The sequence below is a fragment of the Urocitellus parryii genome, chromosome 14 (assembly GCF_045843805.1).
Source record: "Urocitellus parryii isolate mUroPar1 chromosome 14, mUroPar1.hap1, whole genome shotgun sequence".
Lineage (NCBI taxonomy): Eukaryota > Metazoa > Chordata > Mammalia > Rodentia > Sciuridae > Urocitellus > Urocitellus parryii.
Window position 1 is genome coordinate 52585555 of NC_135544.1, and position 21690 is coordinate 52607244.

The window sequence follows — 21690 nt, forward strand, 5'->3', positions numbered from 1 at the left end:
CCCTTCTTGGTAGCACAAGCAGGTAAATCCTGAAGCTCTGCGCAGCTGGCAGGCTGAGGGCCTGGCCCCAGTGCCCTGGGCACCCTCAGGGCCTGTGTGCTGCTCGAGGCTGCCCTCTACTGGGCACATGGACAGCTGTAGCCGGGGAGTCTGACCCAAGAAAGAGGAGAGAGGTCCTGACAAAGCAAACTTTATTGTGGCCCTGTGCTCTCGCACTCTTCTCTCCAGGGCCTCTCGAGACCGCAGGGCTCAGGGTGCGAGGCTCCCGTGGGGCCCTCACAACACTCTGTCACATTGAGGCTCAGGTGAAGGGGGCTGGTAAGGGGACATCTGCACCCAGCGCACAGAGGGAGGAAGACCCTCTGTGCGGTGGGCTTGCGGCCCTTCTTCCGTCACTGGGGCGAGGCCATCCTGGCTCCTCACTTCTTGGAACCCAGCTTCTTAGATCTGACTGTGGGTTTGGCCTGTGAAGATGAGGGAAAGCTCCCGTCTCCACTTTCTTCTCTGGCCTGGGCAGCCTCCCAGAACCCAGAGGCTCCCCGGAGGCCAGCCTCACCTGCTGCCACTCACCTTTCTTACAGGGCTCTTCTCTGGAAGGCTGGACCTGGAATAGGGTGGGGTTGGCAAGAATTGGGGTCACAGGTGGGCAAGAGAGCTCAGCCTGATGCCAGGAGCTTGGGTCCTCCTGAGCCGGAATGGTTCCAGGAGACAGGGGCCTGGGCCAGGGGAGGTGAAGCTACTGGGTCCATTGCACCCTGGCTACCACCAGGGTCCTGCCTGTCCATTTTTATTAAACAACCTTTTTTTTTTCTTCTGACAGCAGGGAAGTGGCCTGAATGACCACTGCATGGCCCTGTCCTCCTGCCTTTCCCAGGATAATATAAAAATATAAAAATAATTCTAACTGCATCACACATAAATAAAAGAATAGGGGGTGGGGTCGTGGCTTGGTGGTAGAATGCTCATCTAGCATGGGTGAGGCACTGGGTTTGATCCTCAGGACCACATGAAAATAAATAAATAAAAATAAAGGCATTGTTTCCACCTACAACTAAAAAATTTTTTTAAAAATAAGAATAAGTTATTTATAATTTTCTTTACTTCCCACCAATAGTAACACTTCAGTATACTTTTTCTGTAAACTTTCTAAAACTATGTGAAATAAGATAAAAATAGTTTGATATCCTCTTCTTTGAACTATCAATACTTTCTCTTGTTATAAGTTTCAAAAGCATTATGTGGCTAGGCATGGTAGCGCATGCCTGTGATCCCAGCTACTTGGGAAGCCGAGATAGGAGAATCACAAGTTTGAGGCCAGCCTCAGCAACTTAGTGAGACCCCCCTTTTTTTGTGTGTGACCCTGTCTTAAGGAATAAAAAAGGGCTGGGGATGTGGCTCAGTGGTAAAAGATGCCTCTGGGTTCTGTCCCCAGTACTCTCTAAAATAAAATAAAAAAGGGATGTGGTGGAGCTCTGAGGTGGTAGAGTACCGGTGGTTCACTCCTCAGGATCAAAAGAAAAAAAAAAAAAAGAGAGAAAGGGAAAGAGGGAGCATCATTTAGTTAACTTTTATCTTAGTAGACATTTATAGTGCTTGCATTTTTCCACTAGTTTTATTTTATTTTTGGACCTGGGATTGAACCCAGAGACACTTAACCATGGAGCCACATGCCCAGCCCCTTTTTGTATTCTATTTAGAGACAGAGTCTCAGTGAGTTACTTAGGGCCCCCGCTAAGCAGCTGAGGCTGGCTTTGAACTTGCAAGCCTCCTGCCCCAGCCTCCTGAGCTGCTAGGATTATAGCTGTGTGCCACTATGCCTGGCTGCTTTCACTAGTATTTGAATAATGCCCCGATGGTATTTGAATACTAGTATTTGAATCGTGCCATGGGTATAATTTCTCTCATATTTTTTAAAATTATTTTTTAGTTGTAGTTGCACACAATACCTTTATTTCTATGTGGTGCTGAAGATGGAACCCAGGGCCTCGCACATGCTAGGCAAGCAGCGCTCTACCGCCGAGCCCCCGCCCCAGCCCCTCTCCCACATCTTGAACAGGATTCCTTGCAGGGGAAGAGAACACCTGCATGCCTTTTAGAGGGTAGTCCCTTCACTGCGCACACGCCTGCTGGGCCTGCTCTTTCTAGCACAACACACCTCAGCCAACGACTTCTGGCGAATTTAATAGATGGAAAGAATTACCTTTCTGTCTCCTCTTCTTTGTCCAGCTTTTTTTTCTGGAAACCAAAACCAAGCATTACTAGGAGAGCCAGGGAAGGACCCAGGGCTGGAGCAGACTACCCAGCCCCACATAGTCCCAGCTGAACACCTGGCAGGACTTGGTGGCGGTAGCCTTGGCCTGTCCCACAGGCTCCTTTGGGAGCCTGGGCCACATGCTGGAGCCCAGTCCCTCCCAGGTCCTATGCAGGGTCCCACCTCAGTGAGAGCAGCTATGCTCCTCCCCCACCTTGGCAACGCTGGTCTGCTTCTGCAGTGACGGCCGCTTGACTTGTTTGACAGGTGTGTCCTCTAGAGACACATCTGCCTCGATGTCATCCTCTTCCTCTTCTTCCTCTTCTTCCTCCTCTTCCTCCTCCACCTCTTCCTCCTCCTCCTCTTCTTCCCAGGGTAGGTCTGAAGTTTCTGTGATGGTGTGGGCAAAGGGGCAGGGGTAGGGGAGTGGCAGAGCTTCTGAGCAGCTGGGTGACACCTGCCTCCTGTCCCAAGACTTGTGCCCCAAGTGTGGTCCTGAGGAGATCCTGCATGGAGCTGAAGGTGTTAGCCTACCCACTGCCCAGGGCCTTTCTCCTCCACAAAGTGGGGGCCAGGGTGGGGCGTGGGACCCTGGAAGCCCCCAGAAGGTGGGCATGGGAGAAAGAGGGCAAGGCAGGAGGACCACACACCATTAGGAAGGGGTAGGGGCGAGCATGAAGGTGGGCAGAGAGGGTGAGCAGGTTCCAGTGCTGGTGACGTGGTCCCCAGCATGGCACAGTTGAGGTGGTGGGATAGAGCAGAGCTGGGGCCCAGTGGAAGGTGATTAGGTCTTCGGGTTCCACCCTCATGAGTGGACTAATGCCCTTAGCCTAAGGGAATGGGAGATGCCAGAGGATTTTGGGGAGGAGAGTGCCCTGAGAGAGAGGCACAGCTGGACAGAGAAGAGGCCAGCGGAAGGGGTCTTGAAGGGAACAAGGTTATACCGAGCTGTTTCCTACACTGCACAGCTTCCTACTGAACCAGCAGCCAGGTCTGGGGTGGTCCTGTGTACAGGTGTTTTGCTAAGTGCTCCTTCTGATCACCTCATTTATTCTTGAAACTATTCTTCAAAGATGAAGCCAAGGGAGGCCCCATTCTCAAGCTACAGATGAGGGGCTGAGGCCCACAGAGGACCTGGGGCCAGGACACTTGCCGTGGCCTTCCACTTCAGGCTCCAGGTGATCCTGTTGCCTTTGGGGATTTTGTCCCCCAATTCAAGAATCTCTCAAATGTCTGAGTACCCAGTGTGTCCCTAGTCCTGTTTGGCACCATACCCTCAAACTTGCCCACCAACCTCATACTTACCAACCTCATAACATTCCTGGCCACTGAGAAACACAGGCCCTGAGCCAGCCCGGAGGTGAAAAGTAACTGGAGGAGAAAATTCTACTCCTGTCATGGCGACCTGCAGTGGAAGGGATGTGGGGACAGGAGCAGAGGAGACAGGGTCACTGAGGTTTGGCAGCTGCTGTGGGCTGGCCTTGGTAATACTCAGATATGCTCCTCCCACCACAAACGCTCATGGGCTGTGTGGACCTTGGTGCCTGCTCCCTTCCTGCTGAGGTGGGCCTTGTCCAAGATGGGAACCTTAAAATCTCGCTTCAAGACCACAGATTGCCTTCCAAGATGAGGGGCAGCTGTTGGAGAAGTCTGAAGGCTGTGGTCTGACTTGGGACCTCCTTTGCGCAAATTCATGGTTAGGACCCAGAGGCGAAAGGTGTGGAGGGTTCTGGTGAGATGGCGCCCTGACGAGGAGAGATACCAGAGGGCTCATCTCTTCTCTCACACTGAGAAGGGAGCTGCCCATGAAGGAGAGGACCCTCACCAGACCCCACCCACTTGGGCACCTACTGTTGAACGTCCAACCTCCAGAACTGAGAAAAATCAAGCCGTCTCTGGTACCTTGTTAGGGCAGCCTGAGCTGAGGAACGTGTTGACCAAATGTGAAAGTGCCACGTGGGACATGCAGTACAGCTTTGGTTTTATGAGAAATATATGGATATACATCTGAATAAAGGTTAGAAACAGTTAAAGAACTAGTGATGACTGTCGGAGGAAAGTACGGTATTTATTATCTATACTTTTCCAAATGTCCCAAATTTCTTTCTTTCTTCTTTTGAGACAGGGGTCTCACTGTGTTGCCCAGGCTGGCCTTGAATTCCTGGGCTCAAGTGATCCTCCTGCCTCAGTGTCTCGAGTGTTAGAACGAAAGGAACACACCACTGCACCTGGCCCAACTCTTCTAGAATAACAACAACTTGTATTTTTTGAGCTTCTACCATGTGTTAGGTACAGATAAGCATTTTACTTGCTTTATCCCACATAAATCTACCCCCCTACCCCCATGATAGAAGTACTGTTGTTTACAGAAGAGGAAGCTAAGGGTTAGAGAGATCCACTTAAGAGTTTGTGATCCAGCCAGGCATAGTGGTGCACATCTGTAATCCCAGGAGCTCAGGAGGCTGAGGCAGGAGGATCGTGAGTTGAAAGCCAGCCTCAGCAAAAGTGAGGTGCTAAGCAACTCAGTGAGACCCTGTCTCTAAATAAAATACAAAATAGGGCTGGGGCTGGGGCTCAGTGGTTGGGTGCCTCTGACTTCAATACTCAGTACTGCTCCACCAAAAAATAATGTTTCCAGCCTACGACAAGGAGGCGAAGGCCCCTCCGAGGTCTTAACACAAGGGCTATGGGGAATGTTGAGGATTGGGGCCTAAAAAAAAACCCAAACCAACCCCCTAAAACCAACAAACCCACTTAGCAGACTTGAAGAAAGATAACGGAAGTACCAGTGCTGGGAGAACCTAAAAACCCTTAGCGTGTCTCTCACACCCGCCAAGGCTGCATTCACACGGTGGGTACTGCCAGGCAGGAAGTTGGAACAAAATCCTAGCCTTGGGATATTTCTAGAGCAAATGGTAATGCAAACACAAAACCACTCCACTGGAACACCTCCCAAGCCCAGGCCACATGGAGAGCTTTCAGAGCAGAACAAGCAAACCAAACCCCTGAGGATGAGCTCACCATGAAAAGTCACAACTCAAACGAGAAACAACCCTGCCGAAATTAGCAGAAAGAGGCAAAGAACTTCTGGTTAGTACAACCAAGGAGTCCAGATAGGAGAACAATGACTGAACACTTCAAAATAAACCTGGTTATAAATGTAAAAGTGGGAATCAGAACCATTAAAAAAACCCATGAAAGTAAGAAGCAAATGCAGTCACAAGGCCATGAAAAATAGGAGCATTAAAATAAAATGATCAAATGGTAAAAAAGTAGAATAAGCCAGTGGAAGCAAGAATTAGTAAGATAGGGCTGGGGTGCTGGCTCAAAGGTATAGTTCTCGCCTAGTGTGCGTGAGGCACTGGGTTTGATCCTCAGCACCACATAAATGTAAAGATATGGAGTCCACCTATAACTATATAACTATAACTAATATATATATGAATTAGTAAGATGAAGTGATGCTGTAAAGAATTACTCAGTACAAGCCAGGCGTGGTGGTGCATGCTTGTAATCCCAGTGGCTTGGGAGGCTGAGGCAGGAGGATCGCAAGTTCAAAGTGAGCCTCAGCAATTTAGAAATGCTCTAAGCAACTTAGTGTAGCTCTGTCTAGAAGCAAAAAATAAAAAGGGCTAAGGGTGCTGTATCTCAGTGGTTAAGGACCCCTGGGTGCAATCCCAGGTACCAATAATTAATTAATTACCTAGTAAGAGGTAAAGGAGAGATTTCAAAACTATGAAAGATTAAAAAAAATTTTAAAATCCTATAAATTAAAATAAAAAAAACAAAAGACAAAAATATGAAAGAAAGGTTAATACATGGGAAACTAAATGGGGAAGGTCCAACATGCATCTAATCATGGTGTGTTGTAAAGTTGAAAAATTATAATTTGAACCATTACAAGTTGGGGACTAACTTTGCAATTATTTTTAAAATTTTAATTAAAAAATAAACATACATCACACAATAAAATTATAAGAATCCACTGAAAATCCACAAGAATAATCAAATTTTAACACACTTCTTTTGGTAACTGATAGATCAAGGAGATTTAAAAAGTAACGCAGGTTTGAATGCTTAATACACTTGATTTAGCAGACACACATAGAATCCTACGATACCACCATGTACTTGTCTATATGTCAGGTATCAACAAATACCAAAGAATAGATAGTCTTTTTTTTTTTTTTTTTTTTTGTACTGGGGATCAAATCCAGGGGTGCTTTACCACTAAGCTACAACCCTTGCCCTTTTTATTTTGAGACAGGGTCTTGCTAAGTTGTTTAGGGTCTCACTAAATTGCTGAGCCTGGCCTTGAACTTGGGATCCTCCTGCCTCAGCCTCCTGAGTTGATGGGATTATAGGCTGTACCACCATGTCTGATGATAAAATGAAAAATCTTAAAAGCAGGTGGGTGGGCAGGGGAGGGCGACTTTACTTACAAAGAATGAAGATAAAGATATGAGTAGATTTCTCCAGACAATACAAACTAGGAGAAAATGAAGCAAAGTTTTTCAAGTATTGAAAGGGAAAAAAAATTTCAAACTAAATTTTTTTTTTGGGGGGGGAGGTACTGAGGATTGAACTCAGGGGCCCTTACCACTGAGTCACGCCCATCCCTATTTTATTTAAAGCTGCTGGGATTACAGGTGTGTGCCACCATGCCTAGCTTTGACCTAAAATGTCTTTCAAAAGTAAGGTGAATGATCCAGGCATGGTGGCGAACGCCTATGATCCCAGCAGCTCAGGAGGCTGAGGCAGGAGTAAAGCGAGTTCAAAGCCAGCCTCAGCAAAAGCGAGGCGTTAAGCAACTCAGTGAGACCCTGTCTCTAAATAAAATACAAAATAGAGCTGGGGATATGGCTCAGTGGTCAAGTGCCCCTGAGTTCAATCCCATGTTAGAAAAAAAGAAAGAACAAGCAAGATGAAAATTCAGACAACAAAGGCTGAGAGAACTCATCAGAAGCAGACCTACAATACAAGAATTTTTCAAGTCCTTGAAGCAGAAGAAAATGTTACAACATGGAAACATGAATCTATGCAAAGGAATGAAAAGTATCCAAAATGGTACATATGTAAACAAATACTAGAAATGAGATACTTTAATTTATAATCCCCTTAGAGCCTTTAAAACAATGTAACAGTAAAACAATGTAACAGTGCAGTATAGAATTTATAGCCTTTGTTGACAGGTAAAAGTTGTTATAATACCTCAGAAGACAGGAGGTAGGAGATGGAAATAGGCTGAGCTAACCTCCTCCTCCTCCTCCTTCTTTTTTAAAATTGCAGTAGAAAGTGGTGTTGAAACCAGGAATGTTCTATCTCTGAGCTACATCTTTAGTTCTTTTTATTTTATTTCTGAGACAGGGTCTCACTATGTTGCTGAGACTGACCTCAAATTTATTAAGCTCCTGCCTCAGCCTCTTTAATCTCTGGGATTACAGGTGTGTACCACTGGGCCAAGCCTTAGCCCTCTTTCTCATTTCTTATTTTGAGACAAAATGTCACTAAATTGCTGAGGCTGGCCTTGAATTTATGATTCTCTTGCCTCAGCCTCCCGAGTAGCTGGGGTTACAGGCATAACACCACCCACCATGCTCACCAGTAATAGTCTTTTAGAGTACATTAACAGGAAGAATATTATTTGGAGGTAGATTATTGTAAATTAAAGATGCACATTGTAAATCCTAAAACAGCCACACACACACACACAGAAAAAATGATTACGTATAGCTAAGAGGCTAATGGTAGAGATAATAGTTTAATCATTGCCCGAGGTTGTGGTTCAGTAGTAGAGCACCTGCCTAGCCCATGTGAGGCATTGGGTTTGATCCTTAGCATCACATACAAAACAAAGGTATTGTGTCCATCTATAATATAACTACACAGGCAGCCCCCCCCTCCCTCCCTCCCTCTCTCTCTCTCTCTCTCTCTCTCTCTGTACCAGGGATTGAACTCAGGGGCACTCGACCACTGAGCCACATGCTCAGCCCTATTTTGTATTTTATTAGACAGGGTCTCAATGAGTGCTTAGTGACTCGCTAAATTGCTGAGGCTGACTTTGAACTCAGGATCCTCCTGCCTCCACCCCGCCAAGCCACTGGGATCAAAGGCATGCACCACTGTGCTTGGCCTACACAGGCAGCTTAAAAAAAAAAATCATAAAAGGGCCAGGGATATGGCTCAGTGGCAGAGAGCTTGGCTGGCCTGCTTGATGCTCTGAGTTTGATTCCCAGCACTGGAAAAAAAAAAAATTCATGAAAACTATTTAGTTAATTCAAAGAAGAAGGCTAGGAGAGGAAGAAAGGAAAATAGATGGAGGAAAACAAATAGCAACATGATACATTTACACCCAGGTTGATAAATTATGTGAGATGTTGATGGTATAGGCTAGGATTAGTGACACTCACCTGTAATCTCAACTATTTGGAAGGCTGGGGCAGGAGGATCCCAAGACTGAGACCATCCTGTGCAACTTAGATTCTGAGTTGAAATAAAAAATAAAAAGATCTAGGACTATAAGTAGTGGTAGAGTGCCCCTAGGTTCAATCCTCAGTACAGGGGGAGGGAAGGACATCTAACTGGATAAAAGAGTAAAACTCACTTATATGCTATCTCACAGAAACCCACTTTATGTATAAAGATATAGAGAGTAAAAGTAAAATGATGTCAGGTACGGTGGTGCACACCTGTAATCCCAGTGGCTCGGGAGGCTAAGGCAGGAGGATTGTGAGTTCAAAGCCAGCCTCAGCAAAAGTGAGGTCCTAAGTAACTCATAAATTAAAATGATAATGGAAAAGAATAGGAAGAATACACCACATAAACACTAATCAAAAGATCTATATTAAGGCTGGGGATGTAGCTCAGTGGTGGACTCAATGACATGTATATGTGAGGCTCTCGTCTTGAGCCCCAGCACTCAACAAAAAAGATATTGACTATTTTTGTTGGGTACAGCTACTGGAGATTGAACCCAGGGCATGTTACTATAGAGCCACATCCCTAGCCCTTTTTTTATTCGAGTTTCTAAGGCTGGTCTTGAACTTGTGATCCTCCTCCCTCAGCCTCCTGAGTCACTGGGATTAAAGGTGTGAGATACCATGCCTGCCTATTTGTATAAAATAAACAGAACTGTTATCTAACTTGATCTAGAGCAATTCACCTCCAACACAACACACATATTTTTCATTTTAGTGTAAACAAAATATTCATCAAGACAGAATATATTCTGGCTACAAAACAAGTCACTACATTTTAGATTGAATTCTTACCCATTACATTCTCAGAACCCAATGGTATTAAGCTATGAAACAACTGAAGCATCATAGAAGATGCCTAATTATTTGGAAATTTAAAAATATACACATTCATAAAATACTTCAGGGGCTGATGAAGGAAAGTGGTAATGATTTGAACTAAATGAAAATGAAAACAATACTTATCAAAATGTATTGAAGCTAGAAAGATTCTTAGAAGAACATCATGGCCTGAAATGCTTGTATTATAAAAAGAAGACCTAAATATACCTAATACATAGTATAATATATTATATGGTAGAGTATATATGTATATACATTTGTATATATATGTGTATATGTAAATATATATGTATGTATACACACAAATATGTTTTTCCTTTTATATTCAGGGGCACTCCACCCCTGAGCCACATCCCCAGCCCTATTTTGTATTTTATTTAGAGACAGGGTCTCACTGAGTTGCTTAGTGCCTCCCTTTTGTTGAGGCTGGCTTTGAACTTGCGATCCTCCTGTCTCAGCCTCTGGAGCCACTGGGATTACAGGTGTGTGCCATCGTGCCTGGCTGTTTTTCCCTTTATAAACTATAAAAAAGGCAGAGCAGAGATAGGGATGTAGCTCAGTGATAGAGTACTTGCCTACCACATGTGAGGCCCTGGGTTCAAGCCCCAGCACTGCAAACAAAACAAAACAAAAACTACAACAAGAGTAAGCGAATTCGAGTGGGGTGGCGCGTGCCTGTAATCCCAGTGACCTGGGAGGCAAAGCAGGAAGATCACAAGTTTGAGGCCAGCCTCAGCAATTTAGCAAGACCCTGTCTCAAAATGAAAACTAAAAAGGGCTGGAGATGTAGCTCAGGGATTAAACACCTTGAGTTCAGTCCCCAGTGCCAACACACACACCCCCACACCCACAAAAAGGAAAACTCAATCCAAAACAGAGAAGGAAATAAAAATATGAAAGGAGATAAACAGAAAATTGATGGGACCAAAAGCTAGTTTTAAAAAAAAAATCTGTTAGTTTTAGAGGGACACTCAATATCTTTGTTTATTAATTTATTTTGTAAGTTTGAAGGATTGAACCAGTACCTCACACATGCTAGGCAAGCGCTCCACCACTGAGCCCCAGCCCCGCAAAAAGTAGTTTTTGAAGGAAATTAGTAAAACTATTAAATCTCTGGACAAGCTTTAAAAAAGGAGAAAAACAAGTTACCAATATCAGAAGCCAAAGAGCAGATGTCATTACAGCTAACAGAAACAAAACAAAGGAATGTCACGAACAACTTTACACCAAGAAATCTGACAAATTAGATGAAATGAAAAATTTTCTTAAAAGACACAATGAGGGCTGGGGATGTGGCTCAAGGTAGCGTGCTCGCCTGGCATGCGTGCAGCCCGGGTTCGATCCTCAGCACCACATACCAACAAAGATGTTGTGTCTGCGGAAAAACTAAAAAAATAAATATTAAAATTCTCATTCATTCTCTCTCTCTCTCTCTCTCTCTCTCTCTCTCTTAAAAAAAAAAAGACACAATGAAGCCCTGTCATGAAAAGACCTACAACTCAAAAAACAGTCCTGTATCCATGAGAGCCCTTTAGCCTGTTAAATGTCAGAGCCAAGTGCAGCAGCACACATCTGTAGTTCTGGCTACTTGGGAGGCTGTGGCAGGAGGGTCACTTGAGCCCGGGTTCATGGCCAGCCTGGGCAACAGAGTTGGACCCTGTGTCTCTCTCCCTCTCACACATATACAAGTTAACCAGATTGTTTCAATAATGCATTCTACCAAATTTATATGAACTGTTCCAGAAAAACAGAAAAGGAGATAATACCCTGTCATTTGGAGGCCAGCATTAGCCTGATACTAAAACCAGATGAAAAAAAGAAACTACAGACAATGTTGCTCATCAACAGACACAAATATCCTTAATAAAATATTAGCAAATAGAATCCAGCAATAAAGAGAAGGATAATATGACAAATGGGGCTCATTCCAGGAAAGTACAGTGATCAATAAATATAATGGACTGAAAATCGAATTTAATTTGCCAAATAACAGAACAAAGGAGGGAAAATATCACCTCAATACAGAAAGGAATACTTTGGCAAAATTGAATAGCCAAGTATGATAAAATATCTCAGAAGAGTAGGATAGTTGGAACATCTTCAACCTGGTACAGGACATCTTGGGAAGATGGCTTGCCTTTCCCCGAAGACCTGGAACAAGGCAAGGATGGTCCTGCTCTTGCCATTTCTAGTCAACAATATACTCAAGGTCCCAATCAGTGAAGTTTGGCCAGAAATTCACACAGAGGCACAGAGGTGTGCATACGGAAACTAAAGGAGTTAAACTTTTATTCACAGATGACACGGATATATACATAAATTCAAAGGAACTAATATATAAATTATAAATTTAGCAAAGACATATGATATAAAACTAATTGTATAGCTGTAGACTAGTTATGAACAATCACAAAATAAAATTTAAAAAGCCCGTCTGGCCAGGGCCATAGCACATGCCTGAAATCCCAGCTACACAGGAGGCTGAGGCAGGAGAATTATATAGTTCAAGGCCATCTGGGACAACTTAGTGAAATGCTGTTTCAAAATAAAAATGGTGGAAATGTAACTCAGTGAGCACTTGCCTAGCATGTGCTAACTCCTAGGTTCAAGCCCCAGGACCACATACCCACACACACAAAAAATCCCACCTGTGTACCTCACATCATATACAAAAATTAACTCAAAATGGATCACAGACTTAGATATAAGAACTAAAACTCTAAAGCTCCTAGAAGAAGTTGTAGGTTTAAATTTTTGTGACCTTGGACTAGGCAATAGTTTTTAGATTCAACCCCAAAGGTACAAGCAACATAAGAAACAAAAATAAATTAGACTCTATAAAAATTAAAAACTTTTCTGTTGCAAATAATAGCAGGAAAGTGAAAAGAAAATCTATAGAATGGAACAAAATACTGCAAATCATATAATAAGGGATAGAAAGAACTAGCATAACTACAGCAGAAAGACAAATCTTAAAATAATTGACCTGAAACCCAAAGGGGAAAAAAAAAAAACAACGAAGACTTGAATCAATAATTCTCCAAGGAAGATAGACAAATGCCCAACAGAGACACGAGCTGTGAGAGGTATGTTGTAAAAAGGGACAACTGGATTCCTTAAACTTTGCTGGTAGGAAGGCAAGAATCACACAGCAATTTGGAAAATAAACTGGCCATTTGGTATAAAGTTGAATATATGCTTATTATAGGAGCCAGTGATTCACTTCCACCATTGTGCTCAAGCTAAATGGAACATTTTCCCAAAGACTTACACTCGAATAGTCATGACATTTTTTATTCATGATAGTTTAACACTGGGAACCACCCAGATGTTCCTAAATAGGTTATTCAACAAATATGACATGGAGCCATAGCATGGCGTGCTACTCCAACACAGAAAGGAGCACGTGACTGTTTACCAATACGGATAAATCTCAAAAGCATTACGACAAATGAAAGAATCTGGCACAAGGGACTACATACTACGCGATTTCATTTAAGTTAAATTCTGGAAAATGAAGAACACAGTGGTAGAAAGTAGATCCATGGTTGACAGAGTCAGGCATGGGTGGAAAGGGCTATCAAAGAGGCAGAGGGAAGTTTTGGAAAGTGATGGGAATTTTCTCTACCTTGATTGTGGTTGTGGCCACACAATTAAACCATTCACACACACATCCAGTTGTGCACTTAACACTGTTAAATGGCATGACATGAATTCTACCTCAATAAAGCTGACAAACTGATTCAAAGAAATAAAAACATTTGGGTGGATCCATTAGATAAATTATAATAGCTTAAAATCATACCAATTCTATATAATTCATTCTTTTAATTACTCATTCATGGTACATGGAATGCCTACGCTATGGCAGGCACTATTACGTAGGCTTCACAGATAATGCAGCACACTAAACAGGACAAACCCTGCTCTCTTGGAACTTACATTCTGGTTGGGGAGAAAGACAGTGCACAAATGAAAACTGATGCTAGTGATGGGTCCCATGGTGTGTGTGTGTGGGTGGGGGGACTCATGGGTGAGGCAGGAAGAGGCCATGCTGCTCGTGGTCAAGAAAGACCTCCCAGATGAGATGACATGGGAACCAAGACTGGACTCAAGTGGGAAGGCAAGCCCTGGAACACACAGGGGGAACCAGTCAAGGCAAAGATGCTAAGGAGGGTGAGCACTTGGCATTTTAGAGATATTCAGGGGGTGGGCATGGGGAAGCACACCTATAATCCCAGGGACTTAGGAGGCTGAGGCAGGAAGGTCACAAGATCTAGGCAAGCCTCTACCATTTGGCAAGCTCCTGTCTCAAAATAACAAAAGGGCTGAGGATGTAGCTCAGTGTTAGAGTGCTCCAAATTATTTCAAAGGTAGAGTCAAGGAAACCAATGTGGTTTGAACAGGTTTAAGGAGGTTGCTGAGGGCTTTGAGCTGGGCTACATGACTTCTTTTTTTTTTTTTTGTACAAGGATTCGAACTCAGGGGTGCTTCATTCCCAGCCCTTTTTTAATTTTTGAGACAGCATCTCATTAAGTTGCTTAGGGCTTTAATGAATTCTGGAGCCTGGCCTCAAACTTGTGATCTTCCTGCTTCAGCCTAGGGAGTTGCTGAAATTACAGGTGTGTGCTACCCTGCCCAGCTTAAACTCTCGAACCTTACTCTGAGTAGAATGGGAAGCCATTGACACAACATGATCTCACTTGTGTTTAAGAGGATCTTTCCAGGTCTGGGAGTGTAGCTCAGTGGTAGATGCTTGCCTGGCATGCAGTGAAGCCCTGGGTTCCATCTCCAGCACCACACTCACGCAAATAAAAATAAATAAATAAATAAATAAATAAATAAATAAACAAACAAACAAACAGAGGGATCTTTCTGGAAGCTTTGTACAAAATGGATCAGCCCTTTCTGTAAGGGGCCAGATTTTTTTTTTGGGGGGGGGGTACTGGGGATGGAACCCAGGGGCACTGTCCCCCCATCTATATCCCCAACATCCACCCCCAACTTTAATTTTGAGATAGGGTCTTACCAAGTTGCCTAGGTTGACCTTGGATTTTCAGTCTCCTTACCTCAGCCCCCTGAGTTGTTGGGATTACAGCTATGCACCACCCTACCTAGCTCAGTAATATTCTAGTTTTGCAAACTGTGTGGTCTCTGTTGAGATTATCCAGCTCTGCTGTTATGGAGGCAAAGCAGCCAAGAACAATATAGAAATGAAGGAGTGTGGCTGAGTTCCAATGGCACTTTACTTACAAAACAGGCAGTGGGCTAGATTCAGCCCTGTGTGTGCCTACCCCAGGAGAATAACTGTAGGGGAAGGAAGGTAGAACAGTTGGTAGGTCCCATAATAAAATAAAGGAGGAAGTGCAGTCTCCCGTACCAGGGTATAGCTGGAAGGTGGCGAGACAGGACTGGCTCAGGTATATTATAATGGTAGAGCCAATAGGGTTTGTTTGCAGGTAAGATAGGGAATGAGAGACAAAAAGACATTTTGTATGATTAATTGGAAGAACAGCTATTTGGGAGAAGATGGGCAGGGGATTACAGATAAAAATCAAGAATTTGGGCTTACACATGTTAGGTTTGGGAGATCTATTAGATTTCTATTAAATATATAGGTATATACATATGTACATTGGTGTAAGTACATATATATTATATATATATTTGGTACTGGGGAATTGAATCATCTAAGGGCACTTTACCACTAAGCTACATCCCTAGCTCTTTATTTTTATTTTTGAGATAGGGTCTCATTAAATTGCCAAGGGTGTTCTTGAACTTGTGATCATCCTACCCCAGCCTCCCAAATAGCTGGGATCACAAGCTTGAGCCACACACCTGGCTTTTACTAAATATATTGAGTTGGAGATAGGATCAGGATAGATAGATAGATAGATAGATAGATAGATAGATAGATAGATAGATATTGGGTTTACAGAAACTGGTTTCAAAGTCTTCATTTGTCTAGAGGGTTTTTAAACCGAAGAGACTGGATGAAACCCTCTAGGGAGTGTTTGTAGATTGAGAAGAAAGTAGGTCTGAGGGCAGTTTTATAGATGGGAATCCCAAAGATTCAAGGACTACTAAGCATAGACTTTTGCTCACTGTTTCAGGGAACAGAGGGAGGGAACACTTCATCCTCAGTTCATGAGGCTACTATGCCTTATTCCCAAGAAGATAATTTATAGACCAATCTCATTTAAGAGTATAGAAGAAAGGTAAATATGTAAATATATTTCTATAATACATTAGCAAAGCAAATCTAGAAGTTATGTAATCCAGTAGTGTTTATTCCAGGAATGTAAAGAGATTCATATATTATTCTATTAATATAATTTTCTATATTAATGGAATAAAGAATAACAATCCCAGGATCATAAGAATAGAAAAGCATTTGATAAAATTTAATTTTTAAATTTTAAAAGGACTTTGTTTAATAAGAAACAAAGGCTTTCTTAACTTGGAAAGGATATATGCCAAACACTTCATACTTAATAAAGGAGCATTAGAAGCATTTAAAACAAAACAAACAAACACACAGGAAGAACACCTATAATTTCAGTGGCTCTGGGAGGCTGAGGCAGGAAGATCAGAAGTTCAAAGCCAGCCTCAGTAACTTAGTGAAGGCCCTTAGCAACTCAGTGAGAATCTGTCTCAAAAAAAAAAAAAAAAAAAAAAAAAAAAGGTTGGGATATGGCTCAGTGCTCAAGTGTCCCTGAATTCATTTCCTAGTACAAAAAAACAAAAACAAAACAACAAAAAACCAGACCAAACAACAACAAAAAATCAGGAAGAAAACTATTCTTACATTTATCCCAAACAATCCCCGATTTAACGATGGTTCAACTCACATTTCATAAAGCATTATGAAAGCCGCACACATCAATAGAAACCATATCTGAATACTCACTTTGGACTTTTTCCCGGCCTAGTCACACATGGTTCAATCCTTTCTGTTGATAGCGAGTAACTGCAAGGAGCTGTGGCCCTGTCAGCCCCACATTCTGCAGGCAAATAACCAACCCTGGGCAGTGTGGTAAGGTGGTTAGGTGTAGTAAATCATTCTCCACTCTGCATTTATCAGAACACAAGTCCATCTGTATTACCTCCCAGACCCTCACCAGTGCAGGGGTGTAGTAGGATTACAGAAGAATAAGGAAAAAAAAAAACCAACAAAACTGACATTATTCACAAACACTGCTTAATTGTACAGAAAAGCTAAGATAAATTATTAGAAATAGAGAACTTCTGGGGCTAGGTCTGTAGCTCAGGAGTAGGGTGCTCGCCTAGCATGCACAAAGCCCTGGGTTCTATCCCTGGCACTGGAAAAAATAAGAAAACAAGAAAATTTCTGCATATAAAACCAATATGCGTACCAAGTGTCTCTTTCACTAGCAGTGAACAGTTTAAAGCTGTAACCTGCCCTTCTCTGACAGAGGTGGTAGAAACCAGGGGAGCTCTTTGAGTCACATTTCGGGCACTTCTTATTTCTGAGACAGGGTCTTGCAAAGTTGCTGAGTGAGGTCTTGAATTTGTCATCCTTCAGCCTGAGCCTCCCTAGGCACTGGGATTACAAATGTGTGCCCAACTAAAGCTGGAATTTTTTCCCCCCTGGTAATGGGAATTGAACTCAGGGGCACTTGACCACTGAGCCACATCCCCAACCCTATTTTGTATTTTATTTAGAGACAGGGTTTCACTGAGTTGCTTAGCGTCTCTCTGTTGCTGAGGCTGGCTTTGAACTCACGATCCTCCTGTCTCAGCCTCCTAAACCACTGGGATTACAGACCTGTGCCACTGCGCCTGGTTTAAAACTGGAATTTTTGAAGGGAAGTTATTTGACTTGCCCAAAGTCCTGAAGCTGAGATGAAAAGCAGGCTCTGAGTGGTGGACTAAATTGCTTCTCCAGCAGTACAGCAGGACTTTTAGTGTATGAGGTCCTGAGCGGGGTGGAGGCAGCTGTGGGGAAAAGGCTCACCATGGGTAGGACCGAAGCCTTCAGTGAGGCAATGGTGATGGGCTGCGTCTTCTTGTCTTCCTGGTTTGTCGGGGGCACGATCTCCACACGGTTCACCTCATCTTTGGCTTTCTCCCCCAGGCAAATCTGAGGGTGGTGGCAAACAGAGGCACTTCATCACCCCAAGAGCAGATCTTGGAATTCTACTGTCGCTCACTGGGAACAGAGAATCCCTTCTGTTCCCTCTTTCCTCCCCTCCCTGAGGGGCACCCACCGCATTGAGCAACAGCCTACAGCTCTCCTTCCTCTCCGCTTGAGGTCTGAAGGTGCAACTTCGCCTCTCCAGATTTAGTTCACTACCTGCCAAGGGAGAGGGACGGGTGGGGCTGGGGCTGGGGCTGGGAAGCCCATGAGAACTCTCCAAGCTCCCTTGCAGCCCACCCCCAGGGGAAGGTTATCAGCATCTCCATCCCGCCTCTGCTGGGGACAGGGAGGGTGGACGGGGCTGCTCTTGGCCCTCACTCACCCCAGAGCAGGGTCTTTGCTTTTTCAGCTGTGCTGCTGATGCTGGGGCGACTCATGTCGCTGAGCAGAGCAGTGGGCGTGGCTGGGCAGCTGTAATGAGGGGGCCTGCCGTGAGTCAAGGTCTGGGGACCCTGCTTGGTACTCAGCACTACTCTTTGTCAGCTGAGTGGTGCCCCATGGGCCAGCAGGGTTAGGTGATGAGGCCTTGGTTGCAGCCTAAGAGTGGCGCCATGGTCAAGGGCTCATTATAAACTCCTGGAGGATAGACAAATATCCATGGCCCTACAGATGAGGACAGCCCAGACCCGAAACAGCAGTACCAGGGAGAGAAAGGCGGTTCTGTCAAGCCCAGCTTGCTGTGAGATCACTTTTTGAGCCCTCCCAGCCCTGTGGGAGGGTGCCAGGGTGTGTGTGAACTCATTGGGGTGGGGGTCTCAGAAAACAGAATGTATAGTTTGGGCTTAATGCTACTCATGCCTTGGGTCCCAGCCTTCCTCAGCCCCTCCTGAATCTCACCTTGCTGTTGCTCAGGTCATAGGTTGTCCTACTGACTTCAGCCTCGTCCCCATTCACCAGAGGGCTTGATGCCCACACCAGGCTGTTAAACAAGCCTGGGAAGGGGAGGAGGAAGGGGAGCTGTCCAATCAGCATCCAAGAAGCAGTCCTTTCCCCCATCCTATTCTCTCCTCCTCTGTGCCTCAGAATCACCTGGAGGGCTCATTAAAACACACTTTGCTGGGCCTGACCTTCAATTTCCCATTGAAGAAGTCTAAGTGGGGCCAAGAGAATTTGCATCTTTAACAAGCACTCAGGTGAGGCCGCTGCTGCTGGTGCAGGACCACTCAGTGAGAACCACTGTCACAGCCACAGGGATTCACTAAGCCTAGTGCATGCTCCTTCTTCCAATTGGCCACCATTCTTCATCTCTGCCTGCGAAGTGTGGGGATTCTGATTGCTCTGCATCTTCGTCAACACTTGACATTGTCACTCTTCCTAACTTTAGCCATTCCAGTGGATGTATTTGATTTTCTAGCGATATTTAATTTGTGGTTTTTATTTGTATTTCCTTGTTGAAAAATGATATTGAGCATCTTTTAAAGCAATTACTGGTCTTGTGTATACAGTCATTTGAAAAATTCCTGTTCAAGTATTTTGTCTATTTTTAAGTCCTAAATACAACTGGATTTTAACATATAGATAAATAGCTTTTAAAGATGGATAGATGCTGAAACTCAATACAAAATAAATATCATATTTATTCTTTGCAACAACCCTACAGTCTAGTGATATACAGTATGATATTATTTCCATGCTAGTCATTGTCTTACCTGTTTTTGTTTTTGTTTTTTTGGTACTAGGAATTGAATCCAGGGATGCTTAACCACTGAACAACATCTCCATCCCCTTTTGTATTTTATTTAGAGAGAGGGTCTCACTGAGTGGCTTAGGTCCTCGATCCTCCTGCCTCAGCCTGTGTGAGCTGCTGTGATTACAGGCATGCATCACCACACCAAGATACTTTGCATATTTTTGTAGTTGGACACAATACCTTTATTTTAATTATTTATATTTATATGGTGCTGAGGATTGAACCCAGGGCCTCTCATGTGCTAGGTGAGCGCTCTACCACTAAGCCACAACCCTAGGCCTATTTTGCATATTTTAAAAGAGTTATTTTTCTTATTGGGTTGTATATATTCTTTATATATGCTGTATGCTTGTTTTGGGTCAAATTATGTATTTCAAAGATTTTTCATTTCCATTAGATAGTATCTTTTCAAGATTTGATGAAACCCATTTTTTTTTTGAATAGTTTTGGCTTGTTAAGACATCTGGCTTAACTTGAAACATTATGAAATGTTTTGAGTATACTCTTTTGTGAATACTCTTAGGTGACGATCAATGTCTGCCTCCCAATGGCATATCCATTTCCTCTAGCACCAACATATATATAGGTACCAGCGATTGAACCCAGAGGTGCTTAACCACTGAGCCACATCCCCAGCCCTTTAATGTATTTTATTTAGAGACATGGTCTTGCTGAGTTGCTTAGGGACTTGCTAAATTGCTGAGTCTAGCTTTGAAATCATAATCCTCCTGCCTCAGCCTCCCAAGCTGCTGGGATTACAGGTGTGCACCACCATACCTGGCTGTAGCACCAATTTTGAATATTATCCTTTCCATATTGTTTTACCTTTGTTGAAAATCAGCTGTAAAAGTTGTTCTATATGCCTGCTCTAAGGCCAATACCACAATGTCTTGATAACTCTAGTTTCATAGAAAATCTTGAAATCACAAGTCCACTAGCTCTGTTATTCTATTTTAAAATGCATTAGTGATTCCAGATTCTTTGCGTTTTCATGTAAATTTTATAATCAGTATGCCAATTTCTTTAACAAACCCTTTTGAGATTTTTATTGGGATTTTATTGAATGCAAAGATCAATATAGGGATAACTGACATAGTTTTGAGTTATTCAATCCATGAACACATTACAGTCTACTTAGATCTTTAATATTCCTTGGCAGTGTTTTGTAGATTTTAGAGTACAGATCTGTATCTTTTTTTTTTTTTTTGTACCAGGGATTGAACTCACGGGTGCTTAACCACTGAGCCACATTCCCAACCTTTTTTATTTTGAAGCAGGGTCTCGCTAAGTTGCTTAGGGCCTCCCCAAGTTGTTGAGGCTGGTTTTGAACTTGAGATCCTCCCACCTCAGTCTCCCAAGCCACTGTGCCCAGCCCTAACATCTATCTTGTTAAATTTACTTATTTATTATTATTTTTTGTGATGCCGGGGATTGAAGCCAGGGCCTTGTGCATGTGAGACTAGCACTCTCTACCCACTGAGCTACATCCCAAGCCCAGATTTATTTTTACATACTTCATGTTTTGGATGCCACAGCATATGGTATATATTTAAAAATGTCTTCCTCAAATTGCTGTTAGTATACAGAATTACAGTTTGTGTATGTGTACTTGTGTATTGCTAAGGATCAAACGAAGGTTCTTGTGTGTGTGCTAGGCAAGCACTCTACACAATTGTGGCTTTTCTTGTATATTAGTCTTGTATTCTGTGTTTTCTGCTTGCTTATTAGTCCCAGTAGCTTTTTTGTACCCTAAGTCATGATATCTGTGAGTAGAGTTTTACTTCCTCCTCTCTCATCAGTGTGCCTTTTCCTTCTTGTGCTTTACTGATCAGGTTAGCACCTCAGGTAAAATATTGAATAGAAGTGGTAAGAATGGGCATGCTTACCTTCTTGGCTTTTAGGGAAACTCTGGTTTTCACCTGTTACTGTGCTGTTGGTGATAGGCTTTTTGTAGATGTCCTTTATCAGTTTGAGAACATTTATTTTGGACCTGGAGCTATAGCATGGTGGCATACATGAGACCCTGGGTTTGATCCCCAGCTCAGCCAAAAGTAAAACAAAAACAAAAAGAAAACAAACAAAAACCAACAATCCCCACCCCCCAAACCAGAAAGTTTCTTTCTATTGCTAGTTTGTTAAAAGTTTTTTTAAAGCCTTTTTTTTCCCAGTTGTAGATGCGCACAATACCTGTATTTTATTTACTTATGTGGTGCTGAGGATTGAACCCAGTTCCCCATGCGTGTGAGACAAGTGCTCCACCACTGAG

The 21690-nt window shown here is 43.3% G+C and overlaps 1 protein-coding gene across 2 annotated transcripts; it reads right to left on the reverse strand.

The window, feature by feature from the left end:
- Positions 1-419: 419 nt before the first annotated feature.
- Positions 420-18111, reverse strand: Npm2 (nucleophosmin/nucleoplasmin 2). Of its 2 annotated transcripts, XM_026397560.1 has the most exons (8): positions 18057-18111; positions 17805-17890; positions 17552-17677; positions 3557-3656; positions 2466-2641; positions 2201-2235; positions 571-604; positions 420-464 (listed from the first exon to the last, which is right to left on the reverse strand). In XM_026397560.1, exons 1-8 carry the CDS (start codon positions 18109-18111, stop codon positions 420-422), a joined length of 657 nt encoding a protein of 218 aa, XP_026253345.1. The 2 variants fall into 2 exon arrangements, with proteins under 2 accessions (XP_026253345.1, XP_077648808.1); XM_077792682.1 differs by lacking the exon at positions 17552-17677.
- Positions 18112-21690: the final 3579 nt, after the last annotated feature.